The 23,386-nt window shown below is 44.1% G+C and overlaps 1 protein-coding gene across 1 annotated transcript in view; it reads right to left on the bottom strand.

The window, feature by feature from the left end:
• Positions 1-5,319: 5,319 nt before the first annotated feature.
• NEGR1 (neuronal growth regulator 1) overlaps positions 5,320-23,386 on the bottom strand; it is a 295,277-nt gene continuing 277,210 nt past the window's right edge. Inside the window, 1 exon segment of the mRNA XM_055815591.1 lies at positions 5,320-8,990. Coding sequence (XP_055671566.1) covers positions 8,866-8,990 — 125 coding nt within the window. The 3' untranslated portion in view covers positions 5,320-8,865.

Genomic DNA, 23,386 nt, shown 5'->3' on the forward strand with positions numbered 1-23,386 from the left:
CTTTATTCTTATTAACCCTTACACAGGTGCTGGTGCTGTGTTATGTAGCTGCCCTGGTACTGAATAGCACCCACACCACGGACCTGTGAGGTGTGTTTTGGTTTTGGCCTTTCTGCCTCAGCCTCTGGAAGGTGGGAAGAGATTTCTTTCCAAACTATTTTTAGTTTGTTGCAGTATGAAAGCACTACTCACAGCTCCCAGGTTTTGCTATAGCGTGACCGTTAAATATAGGTAAAATGCCTTTGATGACAGAAGTCATAAATACAATAATTTAAGGTGATTTAAAAAATATAATAGCCCTAATTCTTGCAATTCAGTTTAAGACTTCATCCCAGTATTTACCATTATTATTTGCTGTTTACAGTAATGGTGTCATGATTTTGGGGTGGGAATAGAATTAGAAATTGAGAAAGTCTTGGGATGGGGGTGGGGAGGTTGGTTTGTGTTTTGCCCAGATTGGCCATATCCCTGGCTGCCAGCGCTCATCGAGGAGATCCATGCTAAAGGGGCTAGTCTTAGATGAAGAACCTAACAAGTAATCATTACATATTTTACCATATGGTAAAATAATTATTTTTCACAAGCATCAACTTGATGAGGAAGCAAAGAAAAAAATGTATTTAAAGATCACAGTTTGTCAGAAAAATGAACGTGTTTTAAAGACTCAGAAGAAGGTCTTGTGCTCTCCTTGGGGGCCTCAGCTGAGGATCAGGGCAGCTGCATGCAGGACCGGCAGTGAAGCCCTGTCCCTTCCCACCCAGTGACAGGACAGCCAGGACAAGCCCTGTGGCGGGGGGACCATTTTCAGTCTCTCATTTTCAGCCTTGGAGCCGGTTGAGCGTAATGCCTTGTAACTGGCGTGGCTTTGCACACCACGCCTGGCTTCGCACACCAAGCCCTGGCAGACCCTCCTCCTCTTCCTCCTCCTCCTCCTCTTTCTGAGCAGGTTTGCGTGGGGGCCAAGGGAGCAGGTCCTTCCACAGCAGCGGACCTGCCCAGAGATGTGCACACGTTTAAACCCATTTCAGAAGCATTTCAGTCAAAAATTCTCTACTCCCTTCTTCTGTTCATTAACCTTTACGAGAATGCTAATTCTCTATTCAAACATAAGGTCAAAGCCCTTAGCTGATTTTTTTTCAGAAGAATTAAGTGTCTTATCTAAAATCTTCTGGAGAGAAATACCATGGTAGAAGCACTCATCAGTGCCTCTTGACTGGCGCTGCTGCTGCCTCGCTTCCTGAGGAGCCGGTGGTACATCTGACGTGGGAGCTACTGTGCTGGGGAGCCAAGTTACTAAGGATGATTAACTTTGGGAAATTAATTTTTTAAATGTACTCTCTTATATTGTGGCCTTTTGCAAAATGGTGCTTAAGGCACTGAAACAAAGGCCGAGACACTTACTGAAGCTCCCATGACAAAAATGAATATACTGTAAAATATCAGGTAGCTTTTCCACTACGTGTCTCATCAGGAGGGGGGGGGCAACCCGGCATTCAAACATTTCTGCTCTGCTGCATCTCTGTAAAGCTGTGCCTGGAGGGAAAGGCTCTGTCACTGTACCCCATGCTTGAGGACAGCGGCATGTATGTGTCCAGCTTGGGGAGGAAAGTTTTGCTGAGTTGGAAAACATGATGGAGCGTTCAAGTTTTTTTAAGTTGAAATTGAAACTGTGTTGGAGAAGGAGGTGGGAGCTCAGATCTCAGTGCGCAAGGTGTAACGCCCTGTCTTTGTTGTCTTAGCTGACTATTGGATACTTTTTATTAAGGTCCATCTTATGGGTTGGGAGCTCAGTCTGAGAGCTGCAGCCTCCTCCCGCTCCCCACCTGGCATGGCTGGGGACAGACAGGGACCGAGAGAAGGGGACCAAGAGAAGGGGCCAGTGGTGCGCCAGCCCCCTGCCGTGCTGCAACCCCTTCCCGAGGGAGGGGAGACGGTGCCAAGCGTGTGCTGATGCCTGGGAGAGCAGCCCGCTGCAGACAGTGTGGTCTGAAACCAGGTGCCGAGCATCTCCTGCCTCTTGGCGCAGCTGCTGCGGGCGGTAGGAGCATAGCGCGGCCGCCTTGCAGTTAAATTAGTATGTGACACCCCCCCCCCGGCTGAGACTAGAAAACACACAAGGAGCAGAACAGGATGCTACTTGTTCAGTTTTCCAGGGATGCCTGGAGGAGGGTGGGTGGATGGAATAGCACCTTCCTGAATCAGGCTTGTTACTTACTGATGGCTAAAGCACGAGGCTGCATCTGCAGCTGTTTCAAAAGCCTGATGCCGATATCCCAGAACTAAACTTCCAATGCCTGTGTCAAGCTTCTTGTTTAATCTAGCTCTGAGTTTCCTCTAACTTGACACGGATGCCTCGCTAGCTTATTTTCTGGCTCACTGAGAGCCATACGGGAACCCTCGCCTGGCACCAGCAAAGCAGCTCAGTGCCCAAGGCAGCAGGGGCTCTGGGGGGCTGTCCTGTCCCATCGCCCTGCCTGTCTGCGACTAACACACACGTAACCAGGAAGGATACATGCACCTGTCTTGCTAAAAGTAATTTAGAGATGATTCATAGGGACTTAACAATCCTTAGTTTTTGGCAAACATTAAATCCTCTTTATACAGAAAATAGTGGCAAATGAGATCCATTACTCCCCTGGCCCAAACTCCAAGGCTCTTTGTTTTTAAAAGCTTGAGGTGTGAGAATTTGTAGCAGGTTATTCCAAAGTTACACACACACACATACACCCACCCACACACCCATAATAAATGTAAAAAGGTCAAGGTTAATGAAGAAAATAGTGAATTGGGAGTTCCGTGGAGGAACAACCAAGTGCTTTTAGCAATTCACTTAAATGAGAGAGGAAAACTAGTTCCTTTAACATTTTAAAGCTTTCATAGCCTAATGAACCATGCACCTCCTGCAGCTTCTATGGAGCCAGAATTCCTGCAACAAACTGTCTCATTAGCCTGGAGTGGGAGCAGCCTGGCCGGCTCCCCGTGGCTCCGGGGATGCTTCGCCTCTCCCTCCCTGGTGCAGTATCTCTACCTGAAGTGTCAACATCAAAAAGTGCTGATGGCTAAATGGCTGCACCTCCCAGCCTAGATTAACTGCCCCATAGAAGAGGAAAGTCTATTTTCACAGAAGAAAAAAAATAAGGGGGGGAAGAAATGGCCCTGCCATCTCACTGTGAGACACCTACCAGAAAACAAGGCTGCTGCTGCTCAGTCACATCTTTAAGGTTTATTCTCGCTTGTGGTTCACATTTAAGTCGCTGTCGTTGAGGTTAATGGGAGTTATGTGCTTATGACTATAATGGTTTTGATAAGTGGAAAAGCTGATGCTATTGCACATAAATCGCATTGTGTAATGTGTGAATTGTGTTTTGGTTTTGGCTGAAAAATAATAAAGGGAAGGATGGATGTGCATTAGGAGAGAACAGATTTCACCCTCTAGATACCAAATATAATATATATCATCATTACAGGCATTTTTTATCTGGTAGCATAAAAAAAAAAAAGGTAGTGGAGGAATAATAAGGACTTTCATATTTGGCAGATAAGAGGGGAAATTCCTGTGGCTGTAGTGGCCGGAGCAGGACTGGACCATCTCCTCCTCCCTCATCTTTAAATTCTGGCTTGCTGCACAAATGTAATTTATTCTGCTAATGGAGGTTAAGGTCTACCTGCTGTCCAGCTGCCACGGGGGCTGAGGCAATGAGAGGGACTGCAAGTATAATGACTTCCAGCAGTGCTATTTTTCATTGCTGTTTGTGGCTGGGGTCAAAGTTCACTGTGTGGGAGAACCAAGCCCTCTGCTCTGCCTGGGTCCGTGCAGTGGGAGCAAAGGAGAAGGTCCCTCCTGCATTTCCCCAGCCACCAGGATGGCCATTGGCATAAATTAAAGCAAACCTTCAGGGGTTATCCTGGCAGCCAGGAGTGATGGAGATCAGCATGCAGGCGATGCAGAGCGGCTGATGACCATTATGTGTCATTCAGCAGCAGCCCCCCCAGCATGGGAGCCCTCCCGAGCAGAGAGCTGATGGCCTCGCCACAGCTCTGTTCCAGATGGGAGCGAAGCAGCCAGAGCAGGGTGGGAATCGCCTCCCCAGCTTGTCTCGTAATGCAGATTTACATCCTACTGAGCAACGGGAAAGCTTAATATGCCCTAAAATATGAATGACTGAAAACTAAGTTTATGAGAGGCGGCAAATATGCTGATGTCTACATTTTTTTAACACAGAATTTTCTAATATAAAGGAATCCTTTGAGCTCTTCCTGAATTGGGCAGAAAGTGATAGGAGCATTAAGAGTGTGCCCAGAGCTGAAGGTGCCCTGGCAAAAAATCTCCCCTGCCCTTGCTGATAGAAGATTTTTGGAGCAGGATTTGAGAATCCCTTCCAAATTATCCCGAGAGCCTTGCGCCATTGCCTTGTTCTGGCTGTTTTCTGTTCTGTTATGGACATTTTCCGATCGCAGAATAAATTCCCTCCCTTGCCCTCATTGCCCAGCGGAGAAACACAAGACAGGCTGGTGAAGCAGAGCCAGCCCAAGCCATGCGTGTCTGCAGCATCCCTGCACCTGCAATGGTGGTGCTGATGGTCGGAATCAAATTCCTCCCTTCCATGCCAATACTTCTTCATCTACTCTCAGTATTAAGGCTGAACAGAGAATTTTTAATTCCAGTTTTCTAAGATTATTTTTGTTTTTGTTGTTGTTCATGTTTGCTTGGTTTAATGACTTTAGTGTTGCGTGGCTGGAGGGGTATGGGTGTGTGGCCCCTCTCCCCGCAGTGCTGCGGGAGGAGGGAGCCCCCGAGCACCCCGCTCTGCCCGGCTCAGGACCCCCTGCAGGAGCTGGGCACACGAGGGGATGTGGAAGGGGACGTGGGGAGCCTTCAGCAGCGCCCTGGGGCTGCCATGGCAAACCCTGCGTGCGAGGCAATGCGTTGCAAGTGCTAAAGCGGCAGGCTAGAATTTATCCTTTTCCTAAACTTCCTTGCATATGTCAATTTATGCAAGAATTTTTAAATTATTTAAGATTCTTTTAAAAGAGATGCTCCCCCCCCTCCCCCCCACTCCCCCTTCTTTCTTTTTTTCTGCAAAGAAACAGAACCTTCCGTGGCAGGCTATGAAATATGAATTATTTACCTCCAGACTGGGCAGAAGTCTGCTCCAATCTTAGAAGTAAATGCATATTTAATCTTTAAGGCATATTGTTTATCCATGTAAATACATATTTTGGTATACACATTCTTTATAACACAGTTATGTGGACTAAGTGGAGATTTTGGTAGGCATAACATTTACCATTGTTTGTCTATAATGCTAGCTCTGAAAATGTGCAAAAAAGCAGCTTTTACTGGTGATGGTTTCTAACGCTCCTGTATCTTAAAAACAGCATAGCTTCTAAAAAAAATATATATATTGAAAAGTTTAAAAAAAGCTGTCTAGCTATGAAGGACACATCTCCTGCCAAATTATAAACCTTTGAGAAACTGCATTTGTTCGAGAAGTTGTGAGACATCCTTTAATTCAGTATTATAATATCATGATCAGCAACTGTATAATTAGAGCATCATTGCTTCTATGTATGTCACCAATGCAATGGTAATTGCAGACCTGAGTTATTGCACAAGTGGGAACTTACGGTCTTACAGACTTCGGGGTTTCCAATGTGGACAGCAATCTTGATATAAATATTCAAGTTATACTGCTCGGAGCTAAGCCATTTATTTTTCATGTTTGAAAGGTGGGAATAAATATAATATTTGCCCGACAGATATGAACGGTATGGATTAATTCTCTGAAGAAGCATAGAACATACCTTCAAGCAGTTGCCTAAAGCAAATACACCCCACAAATTACAGGGTGGGTAGATTTCGTAAAATGTGGTTGCATTCAATTTGCAGCAGTCTGCACCCCCCGTTTGGGAAGAACGCCCCGATAAGTCCCAATCTGTACAATTACCAGTTCACTGCATGGAACAGATTCACCAAGAACCAAGTTTCTTTATTTGATCAACACTGCCTACAGCTCCAATCCTGCAAAAATTAAGGGTGTTTGGCTCTATGTACTCTGCCTGTTGAATTAATTGGTGCATAAAGTTAAGCACGGCTGCGTCTCTGTGGGGCTGGAGGGCCGAGGGGCAGTCGGGTAAGCAGCCCGCAGGAGGCTGACCCTACGGACACCGAGGGCACGCGGCACGCCGCGCACACGTGCATGTACACACACATGTTCGCTGCTGAACACGCAGGCCTGACTGATGTTCAGTACCTCTCCCGGCTAAGGGAACACCACTGGCACCTAGAAAGGTTTCTGGGTTTTGTTTTGTTTCTTTTTGGAATTGACGGTGATTATGTCCCCCCAAATTTAAGTGATGATTCAGAGACGGGACTGAATAGCTTGTCCGTGTTACCCAGTGGCTCTGCCCAGTATGAATGCAAAGTCAATGCTTAATTTCCCTCCCCCTCCACCCCCCACCCCGTATTTAATAAAGCTGCTGTTCATTCTATCCTGTTGCTGGAAATATCAGGTTCCAGATACCAGGAATCACAGGAATGAAATATAGCATTGAAATATAGAATTTGATCCAGCCGCAGTACAGAAAATTCTCTCAATTTTACGTGAGATGAGGCATACGAGTTGGGCTATGCATTTTTGTTTTCCCCCCTTTGTAAAACTGTACCAACATGATACTTTCTGCAGCACCACTGTTTCTAGCGAATGAATTCTAAAATATAGCACTTTAAAGCTGCAATACAAGAGAGATCAGAATATCAGGACTGTGTATAGTATAATTCGAATTGAGTTTTATACTCCTTCCTTAAACAATGAATTTTGTCATGTTATTCAAGGTTTTAAAAAAGGCTGCATTTCCGAAAATAGTAACTGCTTAGCACACGGCTGTAAATAATAAGATAGAAATCGTACGGTCTGTCACTGAACATATGCAGAGTGACCCAGGACATTTTATTGTCATATTTTTGAGTCAGCCTAGTTCTGTTTATGCCCTTTATCGGTAGCTACAACAGATTTGCTGCATATTCTGTCTACGTGTTAGCATGGGATAGTGTATGCTGAGACTAGCAACACTGGGACCCTGCCTTTTCCAAAGCGGGGCTAACGGAGCCAACGCGGAGCCGCTGAGCCTGGCGGTGCTCAGCTGGCACTGCTGGCCACAAAGTCCTATTGGCAGAAGAAAAAAAATGATAAATTGTTCTATAACGCGTCACCTACTGGAGTTCATCTACAAAACACGGGAATGAGAATGTTGATAATGGTTTTATTATTCTTGTCATCGGTAGTAGTTTTGTAAACCAGTCAAGATCTACTGGGGTCACTGGGGGATCTTGTGTTCAAGGGCTGTTGGCCGTAGTCATGCCCCAGCAATTTACACAGATGGCTTTTTTAAATTCAGCTGTAAACAGTGAGCAACGTTTTGTGTTAATGCTGTCCGGGGCTGTTCAAAACGAAAAGTTAGCAGCATTACATGCTGTTTGGAAACTTGATCCTTCACTGAGTGAGATGAGCGTTATCTGGCCAGACTGCAGTGCTAGGAAATGGTGTATGAAGAGTTAACTGCTGCAGTAAGGTATGTGTGCAGTGTTAGTGCATTGGGAATGGAGTCCTGTCTGTGAAGATGATTCTATCGTGGACGGCAACATGCACTTCAGTACAGTTATTGGAGCAACCTCGTTTTAATATATAGATATGTATATATATAAAATTCTGCTTGATACTTCATGTATTTTCAGATATCTAATATTTAAAAGCATCCTTTATCATTGCGAAATTAGCCAAACCAGTACAAAATTAAGTGCAAGAAAAATACCAATTCACATAGTTTTTGCCAGTATTACAAAAGGGACTGTTCAGCTTCTCACATTTACAGCCATTTAGGAATTCTGATTTAGAATGACTAAGGGAAACGTTCCTACATTCAAAAGATGCCTCAAAATAATTTGCGTTCTGTTTTATAATGGGGAAAACTAACTTTTACGGAGATTGCCTACTGGTTAGTGGTGGCATATGGAAAACAAAAGGAGTTGGTGCTGTCCTTGACTGACTGCCTAAAAAACTACTTCTGAAGCAGCTGGATGTGACCCCCTGAGCTGGAGAGGAGGCCTTCCTTTTAGCCAATAGCACCTTTGTCCTTGACTAGAGATTTCTTGTGCTCAAAAGGATGCTTTAGCATTTCCCAAAACACATTCCAGATTTGTTGGAGAGGAAGAGGAAAGTAGTATTTTATGAAGGCACACCCATGCTGAATTTGCAGGAAAAAGGAAAGAAAGCAGTACTGCACAATGCAGTTATAATACAAGGCTCATTCTTGAAACCTGAATATCATGCTAGAAGAAAATCTAGATATGTGTAATATTTTGAAGAAATATTTTGAAGGCAATATTATTTGATTTTTTTTTATCAAAAAAGAAAAAACGTTCTGTGTCAATGTGAATAGAATGCTATTTAAGAAGGGAACTGAATATTTGTATTGCAGCCTTAAAGAAGCACATTTTTACTGCAATATTTTTTTTATTTTTTTTTTGTAAACTACGGTCTGCAACTCAGCAGACCATGACTGAATGCTTTTGAAAACTTGTAGATTACAAACATGAAATCACAATTAATATCCTCTAAAAGTAATTTCAGAGTTTTCACGTCTTAAAAAAAGGACAATGTGTACTGCTTCACAAGGTAATGCAGCTAATCAAAAAAAGGAGTAGAATTAAAGTATTTACATAATGAGCAATTCTACAGAAGGCGATCATCCCCATGTAAGCACTGCTGATTATATCCCACGCTGCTTTTAACAAACTCTACCAGATTGGATCCAGTCATCAGCACTTTCAGAGAATCCTTAAAAGCCTTTTATGGGTCTTTACATTTAGTGCAGAATGATGTTCTTCAGGTAGAATATGCTGGTGAGGGAGGACAGTGTCAACACAAGGTACCAGCAGGAGAAGAGGACTTCGGCATCACCGGTGATCCCATACTGGGCTGTACTGGGAGCTGCAAAGAGAAGAAAAAGGGGTTAAGTGAAGATTTCCGCTCTTGGACCCCCAAATTCTGTTTTCATTAATTCTACAATAACTATTTGGGCAGCAAAAGCATTCTTCTGAAAACTGGAGAAAAAGCTGCAAAAGCAGCCAAGCCTCCCGCTGCACCGCTCACTGAATGTTACCTTTTGTTTTAAAAGACAAATCATTATTAAGGCAAGGATTTAAAAATGTGAGTGCTCAAAATCAGATGAGCGCTTCACGTTTAAACACCTGAATAATTAATCCGTTCTTAAGTTACGGAGCATTAGGATCTCCACTGAAATCAATGAGAGGTGAATATATTTAGCCCTGTTGGAAAACAACTAATTTTCTGCTGAACTTTAGAAGCCAAAGTTTGACAATTTTGCTTAGCCAAAGACATTCATATTTATTTTCAGTTTCTATGAAGAAATCGTATTTACTTGCTTTAATACGAAGTCTTTGTCAAATTCCTAAGTAAATATTAGAGCGAGTGCATGCAAAGAGAGTTAAAATAGAAGAGAACAGTGTTGAGAAACAAGTGAGGTGTCGGTCCTGGGCGACCATGAGCAGGCTGCCTGCAGCACCCACTGCTCTGCTATCCTACAGCCCCGGGCGGGGGGTGGGTGGGAAAGGACCTGTGGCCTCAGCTGTCAGCACGATGCTCTTGGGATATTCAGCTGCTAAATGAGCACTGCGGGCTATTTTTGGCCAGCAGATTTCTGTACACGTTTTCTCTCAATTCAAGTGTTTTTCTTATATATGAAACCCCAATCTTTTACCTATAAAATATATATTATATGCTGGTTACATAGCATCCTGTGCTCTTTGGTTGAACACTGCTATCAAAGGTTTTGCTTCTCAGACTTTATGAGTATACTATAGGTTATTCTAAAACAAAACCTGTGCAAGTCTTGCATAGAGTGCCATTTCTGCGAGAAGGCATTGCTCATGTCAATGGCACTTCAATCTAAATAAAGTTGTAGAAATTGCTTTTTTGATTAGACTGACCCAATGCCTGTCAAAACATGGATGGAGATCAGCTGGTGGATGCAGAGCAAGACTGAGCCAGCTTGGTGCCCACATTCTGGTGCTCAAGGCCTGCTCCTGGCAGAGCACAGCGGTGTTGGAAGGGCAGGAGGGGAACAGGCATTTCTGAGCTCATTCCTGGTGACTCACCTTGGGTGAGCTGGGGATGCTCAACCCAAAGGCTGCACTGTGAAAGTGAGAAACCACTAACGTGGCTACTTTGAAAAAGAAGTGAGCCACGTGTGTATGAAGAGGAGAGGTTGCCTGGGAGCATTGGGGTGGTGTGGGGTTGGATACCATGTGGAGGGAGCACGATTTCTCCTTTCACTCCATGGTGTTGCTGTCCTGAGGTGCCCTCAAGGCATGGGGCTATCTGGACTGAGGACACCAAAAAGACAGTCCGAAGATGAGACTTCAGCTGACAGCTTTGCTCTGCAGGCACATGGGAGACGGCTACACAGAACAGGTACCAACGGAGCAGAAGACAGTTTTCCTGGGGCCAAGACAAAAGCTTGCCCCACCGCCTCACCCAGGAGCTGCCCAGGACAGCACGGCTGCCCCTCACCAGTGCCAGGTTCACCTCTGGCAGGGACACACCAGGCTATGGCACGCCCCGTGCTTCAGAGGAAGCAAACTACCCCAAATCCTCACGTGTTCCCTTTTGGGCAGAGAAGAGGAGGAGAAGTAAAGCACCCCTGTCGGCAGGTGTGAGCCACGCTGCAGGGTTCGCGGTGTGGGCAGGATGGAGCCCAGAAGGGAGAGCAGGATCCTGCTCGGTGGGATCGTCATCTGGCTCACAGGGAAAGCCCTGCTCACGGTGAAGGAGGATTATAAAGCAAGGGAGGGGATTTCACTAAAATCACAGCCTGTTGGGAAGAGTAGGAGAGACTACAGCAATCACCCAAGACAAGAAAGTAGACCCGAGGGTTTCACCAAATCCTGTTTGCTTTTGCAGGATGAGGTCTTCTGCATTTCAAGTCTTGTTCAGTCCAAATACATCAATGCCCCTTTTCTTTCTGTACAGAAGACTGTGCTATGTCCTGCTAGGTCCATTTTCAACATATGACATTTTATGTGGTGCAGAGTATTTGATGAAACAAAAAATTATTCATTTCCCCCATGCAGAAAGGTTCTGGTAATAAAATAAAAAAAATTGGAAGGTGAAGCTTGATTTTGAAGCTTAGTTTAGTGACTTATAACCATGACTAACTGCAGGACAGGGCACTCTCTTGTCTTCTCATTAAAAAGGAACTTTCTGTGATAAGTCAGTATGACAAATCAACATTTAATTTATTACAAAAACCAGGCTAGCAAGCCGAAGCATAGCATAGGTGGTATTTCATTTTATCATATTAAAAGAGTTTTCCCAACGTAAAGATAATTTGAACTACGGCAGCTATAAAAGCAAGTGGAAAATTATGTAAATCTGATTTCCTGCACATGAACCAGTCCTATCTTTCTAAAGCTTATTAAATCATATCTGAATTGTTTCAGCACAAAGGTACTAGGTGAATTAATGGGGAAAAAATACGTAGACTTGGGCAGATAATAGAAAAGACTTATGGATCCCAAATCTGGCTCACTGGAAGAATTTGATGCAAAAGAAACCTGAAGGACAGGTAAATCTGGAGTTTAAGACACCAGGTTCTGCTAGGTTTGAATAAACTGCCCCAAGGGCTGACTTCATGTGGTACAGGGAGGTGCAGGATGCTTTTTCTGGTCCATGGGCCACATGAAAAGACAGCAGATTTAGATGAGATATTAGGAAGAAATTCTTCCCCATGGGGGCGGCGAGGCGCTGGCCCAGGCTGCCCGGAGCAGCTGTGGGTGCCCCATCCCTGGCAGGGCTCAAGGCCAGGCTGGACGGGGCTGGGAGCAGCCTGGGCTGGGGGGAGGGGTCCCTGCCCGTGGTGGGGGGTGGGACTGGGTGGTCTCGGAGGTCCCTGCCAACCCAAACCATGCTGTGATTCTGTCATTCTATAATGTATTACCCCAGTTTGATTCCACCCTGTCCCACACCTTGAACCCCTTAGGAGCTAGGGTGCCGATGCTATGGCTGGGTCTGACAAGATTGCTCTTCATAAAACCATATTTGAAACCTGTGTTTGGCATCACCACAAAGAATGAAATCCAGCTTTGCTGCATGGCTTCCACGTTCAGTGGGACAGGTGCTCTGAAAGAGCTTGAGCTGAAATTTCAAATTATTCTGCAGCCCCACTAATACCTGTTCCATTTCCTCAGATTTCTGTAAGGAGAGCAAACTGGTGCCTGCGTGCTGTCATTAGGGTCTGCTGATTAGTGCCTGCTGGGTATAGTTTCATGTAGTGAGACCCACAGTGGCATTTGCTACCAAAACCCAAAATGAACCCAAAGATATTCACATTTGCATCCACATGGCCCCAAGAGTCCCCCCAGACAAAGAAACTGCTGTGATTGTGGAAATGTCCCCAAAACCTATGGCAAACTGATCATCAGTTGGCTTTAAAGGGCTTTTTCAAAACTGTATACTGCAGGTTTAAAAAGCCACGCTATTTTAATCCAAACTGGAACTGGTAGCTGGAAAACATTTGCCATATGCCTGCACAGGGCCAGTATTCCGTGTGTGCATCATGGTGTGCTTCTTCAACCCTCTGATTCATCTGTCGGTGGAAAAAGCCTGACTGTTTTCAGTTTGCTTTAACCGTCTCCTTTTATAATTAGCAACTCGAATTAGAGCACCCCTTGGGAAGCTCAGCTGGCAGAAATGGGCAGGGTGCTGCCTGTGCCCTCAGCTGGGGAACACCCACTTGTCTTAGGTATGAGGGACACTGGCTTAATGATAGGGAAAGTCTTGCCAGATCATTATCCCTCTTAGCTTTAATTTGACTTCTGGAAATCTCCAAGTGTTTCTAGTCTCCAAAGTGAATTTATAAGCAGATGTCCCTCTCACGATGAGTGGCAAATGGGTTGCATCAATTACAATGTCATGGTAGATCTACTGGATGGCATACACTTTAAAATGTGGTGCTTGGCTCTTAAAGATTCTTAAAAATTGATAAGCTTCTGCAGTCCTTTTCCTTTTCACCTCGGTGATTAACTGATTAACTTTTCCTGTGGCTACTTGATTGCTTTGCAAAAGAAAATTTTGTTCCTAAATACTAATAAAATCCTGTAGATTTTTTGTGGTGTTTTACAGACTTTAAAAAGTAAACAAACTTACTTTTAAAATGTAAAGATTGCTAGTATGGTCAGCTTAGTGACTCATCTGGAATGAATAGTTATTTTTGTAAGTACTAAGTAGCCCTTGCTCTCACGATCATCGCTGTGTAATTGCTGGGGTAATGCTAGGCAAGGTCATTTCCTACTTGGATGGGATCATTTTCATAGGGTTTTTTTTTGATGCTTCTCTATGTCAGACTAAGAACCTTAGTTTAGGAATGGGTGAGAAGGTTTAAATGTCTGAAAAAAGCATAAACTTCACAGCTGCTTTCTGCCCCCCCCACTGAGATCTTATCATCGAATGTCATTGTTTTATACAGACACACACACTTGCACTTGCAGTCTCAGTATTTGTACAGCAAGATAATGCTGGAGGTATGTATGATTAGGCATTAAATAAAAGCATGAATTATTTGACTCTGTGATTACATCTGCAGCTATCCTGGGCATTTCCATAATACCTATCACCATGTTATAATGGAGCACTCAGTTTATAACTGGTTTTACAGTGTGTGAAGCTTTTGGTACACAGAGAGGGGAAGGAGAGCGATGGCGGCCAGCCCGCAGAGGGGGATTTGTCTGGCTAAAGATTCTCGTCCAGAACAATGTTTTGGTAACTACCTGGAATAGAAACTAAGGTCAAATTGTTTGGCTCCCCTTGTGCTGATCTGGTGGTGCAAATTGAGTTCAGAGCCACGGTAGTAATTCCTTAAAAGAAAGTGGTTTTCCATCTAGAATATGATTAAAATGAGCTTGATGAAAAGTCCGATGTTTGAAATACAGAAAGACCTAGGATTTAGAAGTTGCAATGAGTTTCAAGTATATCAGCTTCAGTCGTTAAGGAATAATAATTTACTTTCTTGCTAAAGGATAAGTCGTTGAATTTCCCTGAGCATCCCATGTGGTAAGGCAGGATGGCATGTGGAGCCGCATACCCGGCAGCGTGGCCGGGGGACCCGGGGAGTTGGCGGGTCCTGGCCCATGTCCCTGCCCGTGCCCTCGCCTGGGGACGGTTCCTGCCCCGCACAGCTCCGTGGGCAGCCCCATGCTGGTGGGACCTGCAGCCATCACTGCCTGCCAAGGGTAACCCTCCGTACCAATGTACAGCAGGAGGGTACAGGAGCATGTTTTGTGTGCATGTGTCGTGCCGTATCCCTATAAGCATTATCAGGCGTGTTTAATCCCTCTTAGCACATGACAATTATCTGCAGATCTGTCCAAACGGGTACTCTTGTTGCAGCAGGGACAGAGGCATGTGAAGAAAGTTTCTGCTCTTGTTGCCCCCTTTGCTTTGTAGCTCCCTGTGTCATTAGGTACCAATAAAACCGTGTCTGTTTCTTACTTGTGACAAGACCACACTTAGCATCTTTCCTGCGAGTCATTTACATGGTGTCACAGTCCTGCAGAAGGAGAAACCGCTGCTACGGGCAGCACTGGCCGCATCCTCCCCCGCCATCACAGCACGCTTGCCAGCCAAGGTCCCCGTGTGCATGCCTCTGAAGTCCATGTGCTCTTATCAAACCCTCTTTTTTTTTTCTAATTTAGTGATTATTCCACATAATCCTAACGTTTTATAACAGTTAGCAGTTGTGAAAATATTTAAGCACACTCTTAGCACAGATAGGATTATATTCAGACATCTCTCCTGGTGGTGAATAGAAAGGAACAAAGTGATATTATATCACTATCTCTAATTAATACAAGAGATTAAGAAAAGTACTATGCTGAAACGTGGAAACCAACATTTCCTAACACCAAGGACTGCATTAACCAGAAATAATTATAAGCTTTAATGCTGATGCCTTGTAGACAAAAGCACGGACCCCTTTAGGCTGTCTGAATAAGCAAGACTAATTCTGTTAAATGGATTATGCAGGGAGATGTTAATAAGCACTTCATTTAACTATATTCAGGTTAATTATTTATTATAGGAAAGCCTTAATAAACAATTTTTTGTGCAACATTTAAAATACACAGAGAATGAAGGAATAAACTAACTCAAGGTCAGAGCTGTAAGGAAAAAGAAGATGAAAAAGGCTGGGCTGTCAAAAATGTTTTTTTTTAAAAGAAAAGATTGTAAGATAATGGGGCTCCGAAGGCTCAGTTGAGTCCTGCAGATAACATCTCTAAATATTGTTACACTTGAAGTTAGTTGAGGATTTATGGCTTTGGAGGAGTGGGTCGACAGTCTATAAAAGACTGAATTAGAAAGCAATGGCTTCTGATAGGAAAGGTAATCTGCTTGGAGCGCGCTACAGCGGGCTTACGAGTATTTTGACTGAAGGAAAGTTTGTCAAGAAGAGAAGCCTCACTCTGTGCCTCAGAGGCCAGGCAGGAGCACAGAAAACTTGACCTTGGGAGAACAAAACCTTAAAATCTTGTGTAAAAATGAATCAGTGAAGACACCGATTTGTTTAGTCTTATGCAAATGCAATCATCCTCAAGGCTAAGTGCCCGAGACAGGAAATTTACAGTGATGGAAAAATTCACTAGTGAAGTTAAATAGATAAATCTGAATGAGGGGGCCCTTTTAAGTGTGTGCCAGATGGAGACTTTGATTAAACAGAGCTTTGACCATGATAATAACACTTGGAAAATGTTGATAATTCAAGTAATGTTGAAATGAGTTTGGACCGTGGTAACTGAGAGCTGGATGTGGTGACTCAGAAGGTCCGCTCCATCTGATGTTCCTTTGCTATTGGTATGAATCACTGAAATGCCTTTTAATGAGGGAGAAACGGGCAGCACTGCCCTGGCCAACATCCCCAGAGCGTGTTTGAAATGCAAAATGCTTATTTTTTAAGTAAAGGCACACATTTGCAAGAGATTATTTTATAAGTGATGTACAGCCAAAATGTCTTGCTTATCCCAGCAAAGAAAGTCAAGTGAAGGAATCGGTGCAGAGCTATGCAGCCCCAGTGCGCAGCGGGTGAAACGCGTTTTATGTGATGGCTCACAGGGCACGGGAAAACATTTTCACTGAGTATAACAAACTCTTAGATGAGGCAGCTCATTGCCACTGGCTGTGTTGCTGTGCGGTGCTCATTTGTTTTCCCAGCCTTTGGTTACAAAAGTGTGGGGGCAAGGATTGTGCTGGGAATGCTGCAGGAACGTGCTAGGGGACTCCGCCTCCCTATAGCATCATCTACAGCAAATGCAATCTTATAAGGAACAGCCAGACTCTGGGTCATGTGGGTGTACATTTGGGTAGAATTTTGCCTTCGTGTATTTTTTATCCAGCAGTCGCTTGGTACTACTGAGACAAATATATCTGAAAATCCTTGAGAAAGGAGACAGGAAATACTGGAAAAGTTGTCTGTGAGCTAATTCTGCCTGGATGGCTAGGACAGAGCTGTAGAGGATAAAGCCAAAAACTGTGAGGCTCTTTAGAAGCGTGGCTTTATCGTTCTCTGAAATGTGAGCGTTAGGCAGAAAGATTTGGCAGATGAGCGCCCCCCCCCCCCCCCCCCCCGCAGTCCGACGGACTTGGCAAGAGAGGGGTATTGTCAAGTCCTATTTGTTGGCATTCACACAAGGCTGCTGGGAGACAAGGAAACTGTAAAATGAATGGCTTATGCTGATTTGTTTCTTATTTCTAATTTAAATGAATGATGTAGAATTTTTTGAGTCTTAAAAGTAGGAATGCAGAGAGTAAAAGATCATTGCTATAACTGTAGAAACAAAAACCTACTACTATTTGTTGCACTAAAATATTAAAACTTAGTCTTTTAAATACTTGAGGTGGATATGCCACCAGCAATGCTTTAAAGTGAAATACTATCCCAATGTGTGTTTGCGTGTATCTCTGTGTACGCACCAGAAATAAGAAAGAAACATTTGTTTCAAGTCAGAAGGACCCCAGCTTGATATGCTCTGTATCTAATTCCAAAGTGGTTCTTGATACTGATTCTGACAGAGTTAAAATATGAATTGTAATATTTACAGGAGTAAAAAGAAAGTCAAGCAACTGACTAGCTCAGCCACCCAGTGTTGTAAATTCCTTACTGTGGGGATCTTTACCTGGGAATGTGGATTCCCTGGCTGTGAAAACACACACCCAAGGAGGCAGCAGAGGGGACATGTTTCCCTCCCTGCCCTCCGCAATGATAAGTGTCACCCTTCCCGTTCCACCCATGCACACACCGACAAATAACTCACGCTAAATAGCAAAGAACTAATTTTAAACCAGCTAAAAATACACACAGTAATGTAAATTTTAAGTAAGATGATTTTTGCTTGCTTATTAATGTGATTGGGGCATGCCAGACACATTTTGCAGTTGTTCAAACTAGACCTACTTAGTGAACACTTAACAGCTGCATTTCATTAAGCTTATAGAGAAAGCAAACCCATAGCTGATGGAGGTTGTTAACTACATGCAAAAGGTTTTTAAGTGTCTTAATTTCTGTTCTCAAATAACTCTCTGGAACAAAGCATTTCCGAAGTCAGCAGCTTCGCAGAAGCACTTAGTGCAGGCATCTCCGTATAGATGGTGTGGATACGGAAGCGGCCCCCACCCCCTCAGGTTGGCTCACCGGTGACCTGTTTGCTTGCCCAGAGCATTGCTCCCGTCCCTGGGGAGAGCATCCCGTGCTCAGGCTGGAGAGGCTGCGGTCAAAGAGCTAGCCACCACCTTGGCAGAGCTGGCCTTGGGAGCGTGGCCCAGGGCTGGGCGGCCAGGAGCAGCTCCGTCTGGCCACCCTGAGACTCTTGCTGTCTCCCGTTGGCTTTTCCCAGTCTCAGCACCCTGAGACCACCCGGGTCAGCACCCCTCCGCAGCCTGCCTCCCACGCTCAAAGGCGGCGCTAACAAATGGGACCCTAACATCGCAGGGGGGGTTCCTAAAACCCATCCCTCCTTCCTGTTGGCTTCCAAATTCTAACGCTTTGTTTTCCAAATTGTCACTTTTTATTTTCCAACTTGTCATTGACTTTCCTCACAGAAATCCAGGTTCACATCTGATGGTTACTATTCATAGCAACACATATAATGTACAAAGAAAAGGGGTGTTATTTTAGAGAAACAAACGTCTCCAACTTTTCATTCGTAAGTTTTCAAACTTATAAATGGTGAGCAAGTTTTCCAGCTAATTTATACTTAAAAACATCGTGGTAATTTGATCATCTGTAAAGTTACAGGCAGATTGGCAAAATTTGTGTAACTTAATAGAGAGAGGGTAAGATAACCTTTTCATCCTAATTAAATGGATGCTATTGTTGAAGAGTATTTAAGATATCAGAAGAAAAAAAAAAAAAGCCCTCTCCAAGAAGGGAGGCACATGGGGTATCTTATCCTTAGGCACGAGATCCCGATCACTCAAACCCTGGATTTTGGACATTTTCACTTGATATGCCAAAAGAACTGCTGTGGTCCTCAGTGTCACTCCGTGCTTTTGAGGGAGTTCAGCATCTAATTATTAGTGACAGGATAGAGAGCTACAGAAGCTATTCACATTTTCTATTCAGTATAGTACACCCTTGAATTGTTAAAAAAACCTGCCATAACCCAAACTACTGCATTTTAATACATTTGAATGTAAGCACTTCATATTGCTACTGTTTTCACAACGAAAAGGTATTGTTAAAACTTTATTACCTAGGTGTGATTTGTTTCCAAACTTGCATTTTGAATTTTAGCATACGGCTGCCAATAGAAAAGTTCCCATTTACAGACAATTATCACACGGTGGTACCTAAAAATCCCTGTAGTTACTGCTCACTCTAATTATACGGTCTTGCTGTTGTTCTTACTCAGTAGTGTTTGCAAGTGTGGGCTTTTCAGTGGGGGCCAGGCACGCTCCCTTTTTGTTACTCTGTGTTTCTGTATTTACTATGGGTTCAGGTAATGTGAAAAATCTGGAGAAACTCTTAACAATAGCAGCCCTAACACAAAAGCCTGTTTTGTAGATAATCAGCGTAAATAATAGATTCTCCACATGCTGCTGTCTATCAAGTTACTTCTTCAAGCAAATGTCTGTGGGTATCATAAAATCAGAAAAATAGTGGTGCTCACACAAAGCAGGCTCATTCTAATCTCTCAGATAGCGCAGACATGCTTTTGTTGCAGCTGCAAAAACAAAAACAATTTTAAACCCTACGCATTGTTGTACGGTATATCTATAATGGAATTTCATTTAGGCACAGATAGACTTGATCGTATCAAGTAAAAAAAACCCCTCCATTAAATAATGCAAGGGAAAAGAATCCTTCTAATACAGTAATAGGATAAATGAAGCAGGCACTGAATGCGAAGCACCTTCGTGTTTAACAGGATAAAATAGTACAGCCCTGACATAGCCGGTTTCTGCTGCAAGGAGTATTTCATAATCCCAAGAAGTATTTATGAAGAAAATTACTGTGAGAGAATAGAATAAAATTTGGCTTTATATATCATCTTTTATACTCAAGTTATCTCAAATTTCTTGGTACAGCTGAGAACTGCAGTCATATTGAAACAAATAAAGTATCTTTTAGGAACGGCAGGGCTGTGGATGTGTACCAGCCTCGAGGTCTGAGGTGACTTTGAAGAGATGGAGGCGATACCAGCCCCAGCCCTGGCACAGACCCGCTCTTACACAGCTCTCTGCCATCACGGGCAGAGGGGGCAGGAGGGGGCAGCCAGGTGCCTTGCCTGGGGCAGCACGGAGCAGGTACTGGGTGGCTCTGAACAGACATCTCCCCGTCCCTCAGAGCAGGCTGGGCCTGACATAGCTGTTCAGAGTGAACTGCGGCGTGCACCGTCCTCCACATCCCACACCATCTCCCCCAGGTCTTCTAGCCCTGACCAGCAACGCAGGGACAGCTCCAAGGTGACCCACGCTGCGATTTTAATGCAAGACCCTCAGAGCTGGATGTGCCCTAATGAGAAGGAACCGCACGCGTTTCAGAGGGCGGATTAAAATTCAAAATAGACTTAGTGACTAATGGAAATCTTTTGACCAGGAAAAAAACACCCTAAATTCAATAAGGCAAAAAATAAAAAATTTATAATCCAGTCTTTCGCAAAAAAAGCCAACTGCATGTATACCAGGAGAGTAAGAATTGACTCTGTGACGGTTCTCAGAAAGGCCTCTGTGATTACAGCCGATCATCCGTGCTATCTTGCTATGGAAGGAGGAATAGTTTCTGGGGGGTTGCGTGAATGCAAGCGCAGCCTCTGGAGCAGCGGTGCTGTTCCTCTCAGCACAGCAGGGCTTGGCGAGCATGGGTCGTGTCGGGCGATGCAGGGTGGCCGGGCATAGCCCAGGGAGGAACAACGAGAACATCTCACCTGGGAGGGAAGCTTGGAGCAGCAGGACAGTTCAAAACTTTAAAGGGAGAGGGAGTCCTGATAGCAACTGCGGGGTGCGCATAAAGATTGCCCCTAGAGAAGGTAAGGAATGATCTGCCTGCGTCTGTAGCAGGTAGAATGAGACGAACAGGTCTGCCCTGCAGCAGGTAGGACCCAGAACAGCTGTGAAGGCAGGCTGAGCCCTGCTTGTATGGAAAGGATGAGGAACCTGCATCGTTGCAGAGTTTTAAAGAGCAGTGTATACAAATACCTGCCAAAAATAACAGTAGGCACCACCCCTCTTGCCTGCAGGAAGAGACCTTTCTAGATGTTTCCTGTGGGTCTTTAAAAAAAGAATAATCTGGGAGTGCAACATAATTAGCAGTGACCGAAACATTTAATTTCTTTCTGGAACTAGAGCTAGAATAGGTTCCACAGGAGGAAAGGGACATGGCAGAGACAAAGATGGGTGACCTGAGCGTGCAGCTCTTGGAAGCAACCGCCCTGTCCGTAGCATGGGCTGCAGCTCCATCCCCCTCTCCTACAAACAGGCTCTCCATTCCTTCCGCTGGCTTAGGGAAGTGCCTGTTGCATGAAGACTGCGTGGAAAACTTTAAACAGATCTTTAATTCTCATAGAAAAATGAACGCAGCTGTGGAACCTATAATTAGCATATGCCTCAGCTTATCAAACCTGGCTTTGCTGCTGCATTGTGCCTTGTGATTTCCCTCATAAAAACCTTCAGACCTATCTGAAGAGCAGCTACTTGTCTTCCACTGGGAGAAATCAGTGGAAGATTTCTCTGCGCTTGCACTTCTGAATGGGTAGGAATGTTCTCAGTCTCAGGATAAATGTATCTTTGGATGAGCTGTGCCCCCTCCCCAATCCCACTGCCCTGTTTCCTTTTCCACCGCTCCTGTGCGCTTTCATTTCGGCAGGCTAAGTGCCGGCTCCGGCTCCTCCCTCTTTCTCTTCTTTCTTTTCACCTCACAGGAGCAACAACAGATTCAAACACTTTACATAAATGTGCAGTTTTAATCCGTTTCTTTGTGGGATCAGACCCTGAAGGGCTATAATTATCACTGATGTTCCCACATTACAGCTATTAATATGTTCAAGGGCACTGTTGTCTATGGCTTGAAATAAAACGCGACTTCGATTTTCTTTGAGTTTGCCAAGCTTTCCTCTCCTTCTTTAGATGTGCTAAAAATAGTTTACCCAAAGATTATTAGAAAAAAAGTAAAGATTTTTTTTTTAATGTTGTTTTGTGTTTTATTGCAGCAGTAATCTCGGTAAGGTTATCTTCGGTGACTCGAATAACTTTGCCTTCAAATAAAAGTTATGACTTAGCCCAAAGGCCAAGCAAAGAGCGCTCTCTGGAATCAGATCCACTCTGCCTTTTTGGAGCATATATGAGAAAAGCTGAATAAATGCAAACTTAACGTAGCTTGATACTCAAGAGTTATACCATCTACTACTATGTATTAATGATCTAGAAACACTATCTAGGATTTCATTAGCAAAGTAAAGCCTATTTAATAAAAGTAGTCCATGAAATGCTGAAAATTCCCACTCAAAATTCTAACAGAAGTCAAGGGAGGTGACCCTGTTGCTGTCTCCCCAGCTTGGTTACGCAGGCAAAGCTGCAAGGCTGGCTTCAGAATGCGAGGCGTCTGTAAGCACTTCTAGGCACCCCCCCACACCCCCCGCAAATAAACCCAAAGTCCACCCTGCTGCTGACAGCCCGAAACTGTAGCCTCATTGCAGATGTTTCCATTAATACTGTGCTTAGCAGGCTGGAACACAATTACATATTACTGAAACAAAAATTATAACATCCGTGTAACCTGGCTGATAGATAACACGGTGTCGCAATAAATAACACAGTGTTGCATTTTTTTGCTTAAATAGATGGGCTGTTCTGTGTAACCAGCCTCTGCCATCTAGTGATGCACACTGAGGGGCCGGAGCTCCTGGTCAGTGCCAGAAAAAAGGAAGAAAGAGTCAGCCTAGAGAAAATATCCTGAGTTGCACTATCAAGACATTTCTATAGATATCCAAAGCCTGCTGAATTTACTGGCTAAAGCATTAATTCCTTGAACTGAGAATTGGACACGTGTGATTATTTTTTCCACTGGATTTCAGAATTACCAATGCTTTATAAAAGAAAGGCAACGCCTCGATACAGAGTTGTACAAACTGGATAGCACAATATACAGCATCCTATTATCTATCAGCAGAAAAACAATTTAGTAACACCAGTGTAGTCGGCGAAGCCAGGAAGTGCAGCTGACGTTTGCTCCCCCTGACAGCAGTGCTGCTCATCGCCCAGAGGAACATATTCTACCTCTGATAGGAAAAGATAAGGTAAAAGGTAATGACCTCAGGTTTAAAATTTGCTAATTAAGTGTCTGTAGGAAGGTACTGCATCACTGCAGCAGAGTCTGAGTGGCCGGGTGCCAGGGTGTTTTGCCCTGTATTTCTATCCGAGGGTATTTGCTCTAATCCAGCTTCCCACGAAAGGCTGAACCAGGTGAGCTGTCGAGGTCCCTTTCAGCCCGGGCGATTCTGTGAATCATCACATTTCCCAAGATCTCAGTAAATTTACCCCAGCCCTGAGACATCCGTGGGCTCAGACACAAGTTCTGATTAGATACTGAATTGAGGCTATTCTTAGTTACTGTGTTATTTTGAGATGTAATCCAAAAGACAAATGTACAACTCGCAAACTGTCCTTTTTGCCCCAGATCTGGTCAGAAGAAGATTTTTTTCCTGAGTTTAGGTATGGAAAAACTAAAAATTCGTAGAAACAATAAGTTCTTCTGTTGAGAGTGAACCGTGAAATCACTTTTAGATAGTTTTCAGAATGATGTGGCTGCTGAAGCCCTCCAT

Source organism: Falco peregrinus, chromosome 10, assembly GCF_023634155.1.
Source record: "Falco peregrinus isolate bFalPer1 chromosome 10, bFalPer1.pri, whole genome shotgun sequence".
Lineage (NCBI taxonomy): Eukaryota > Metazoa > Chordata > Aves > Falconiformes > Falconidae > Falco > Falco peregrinus.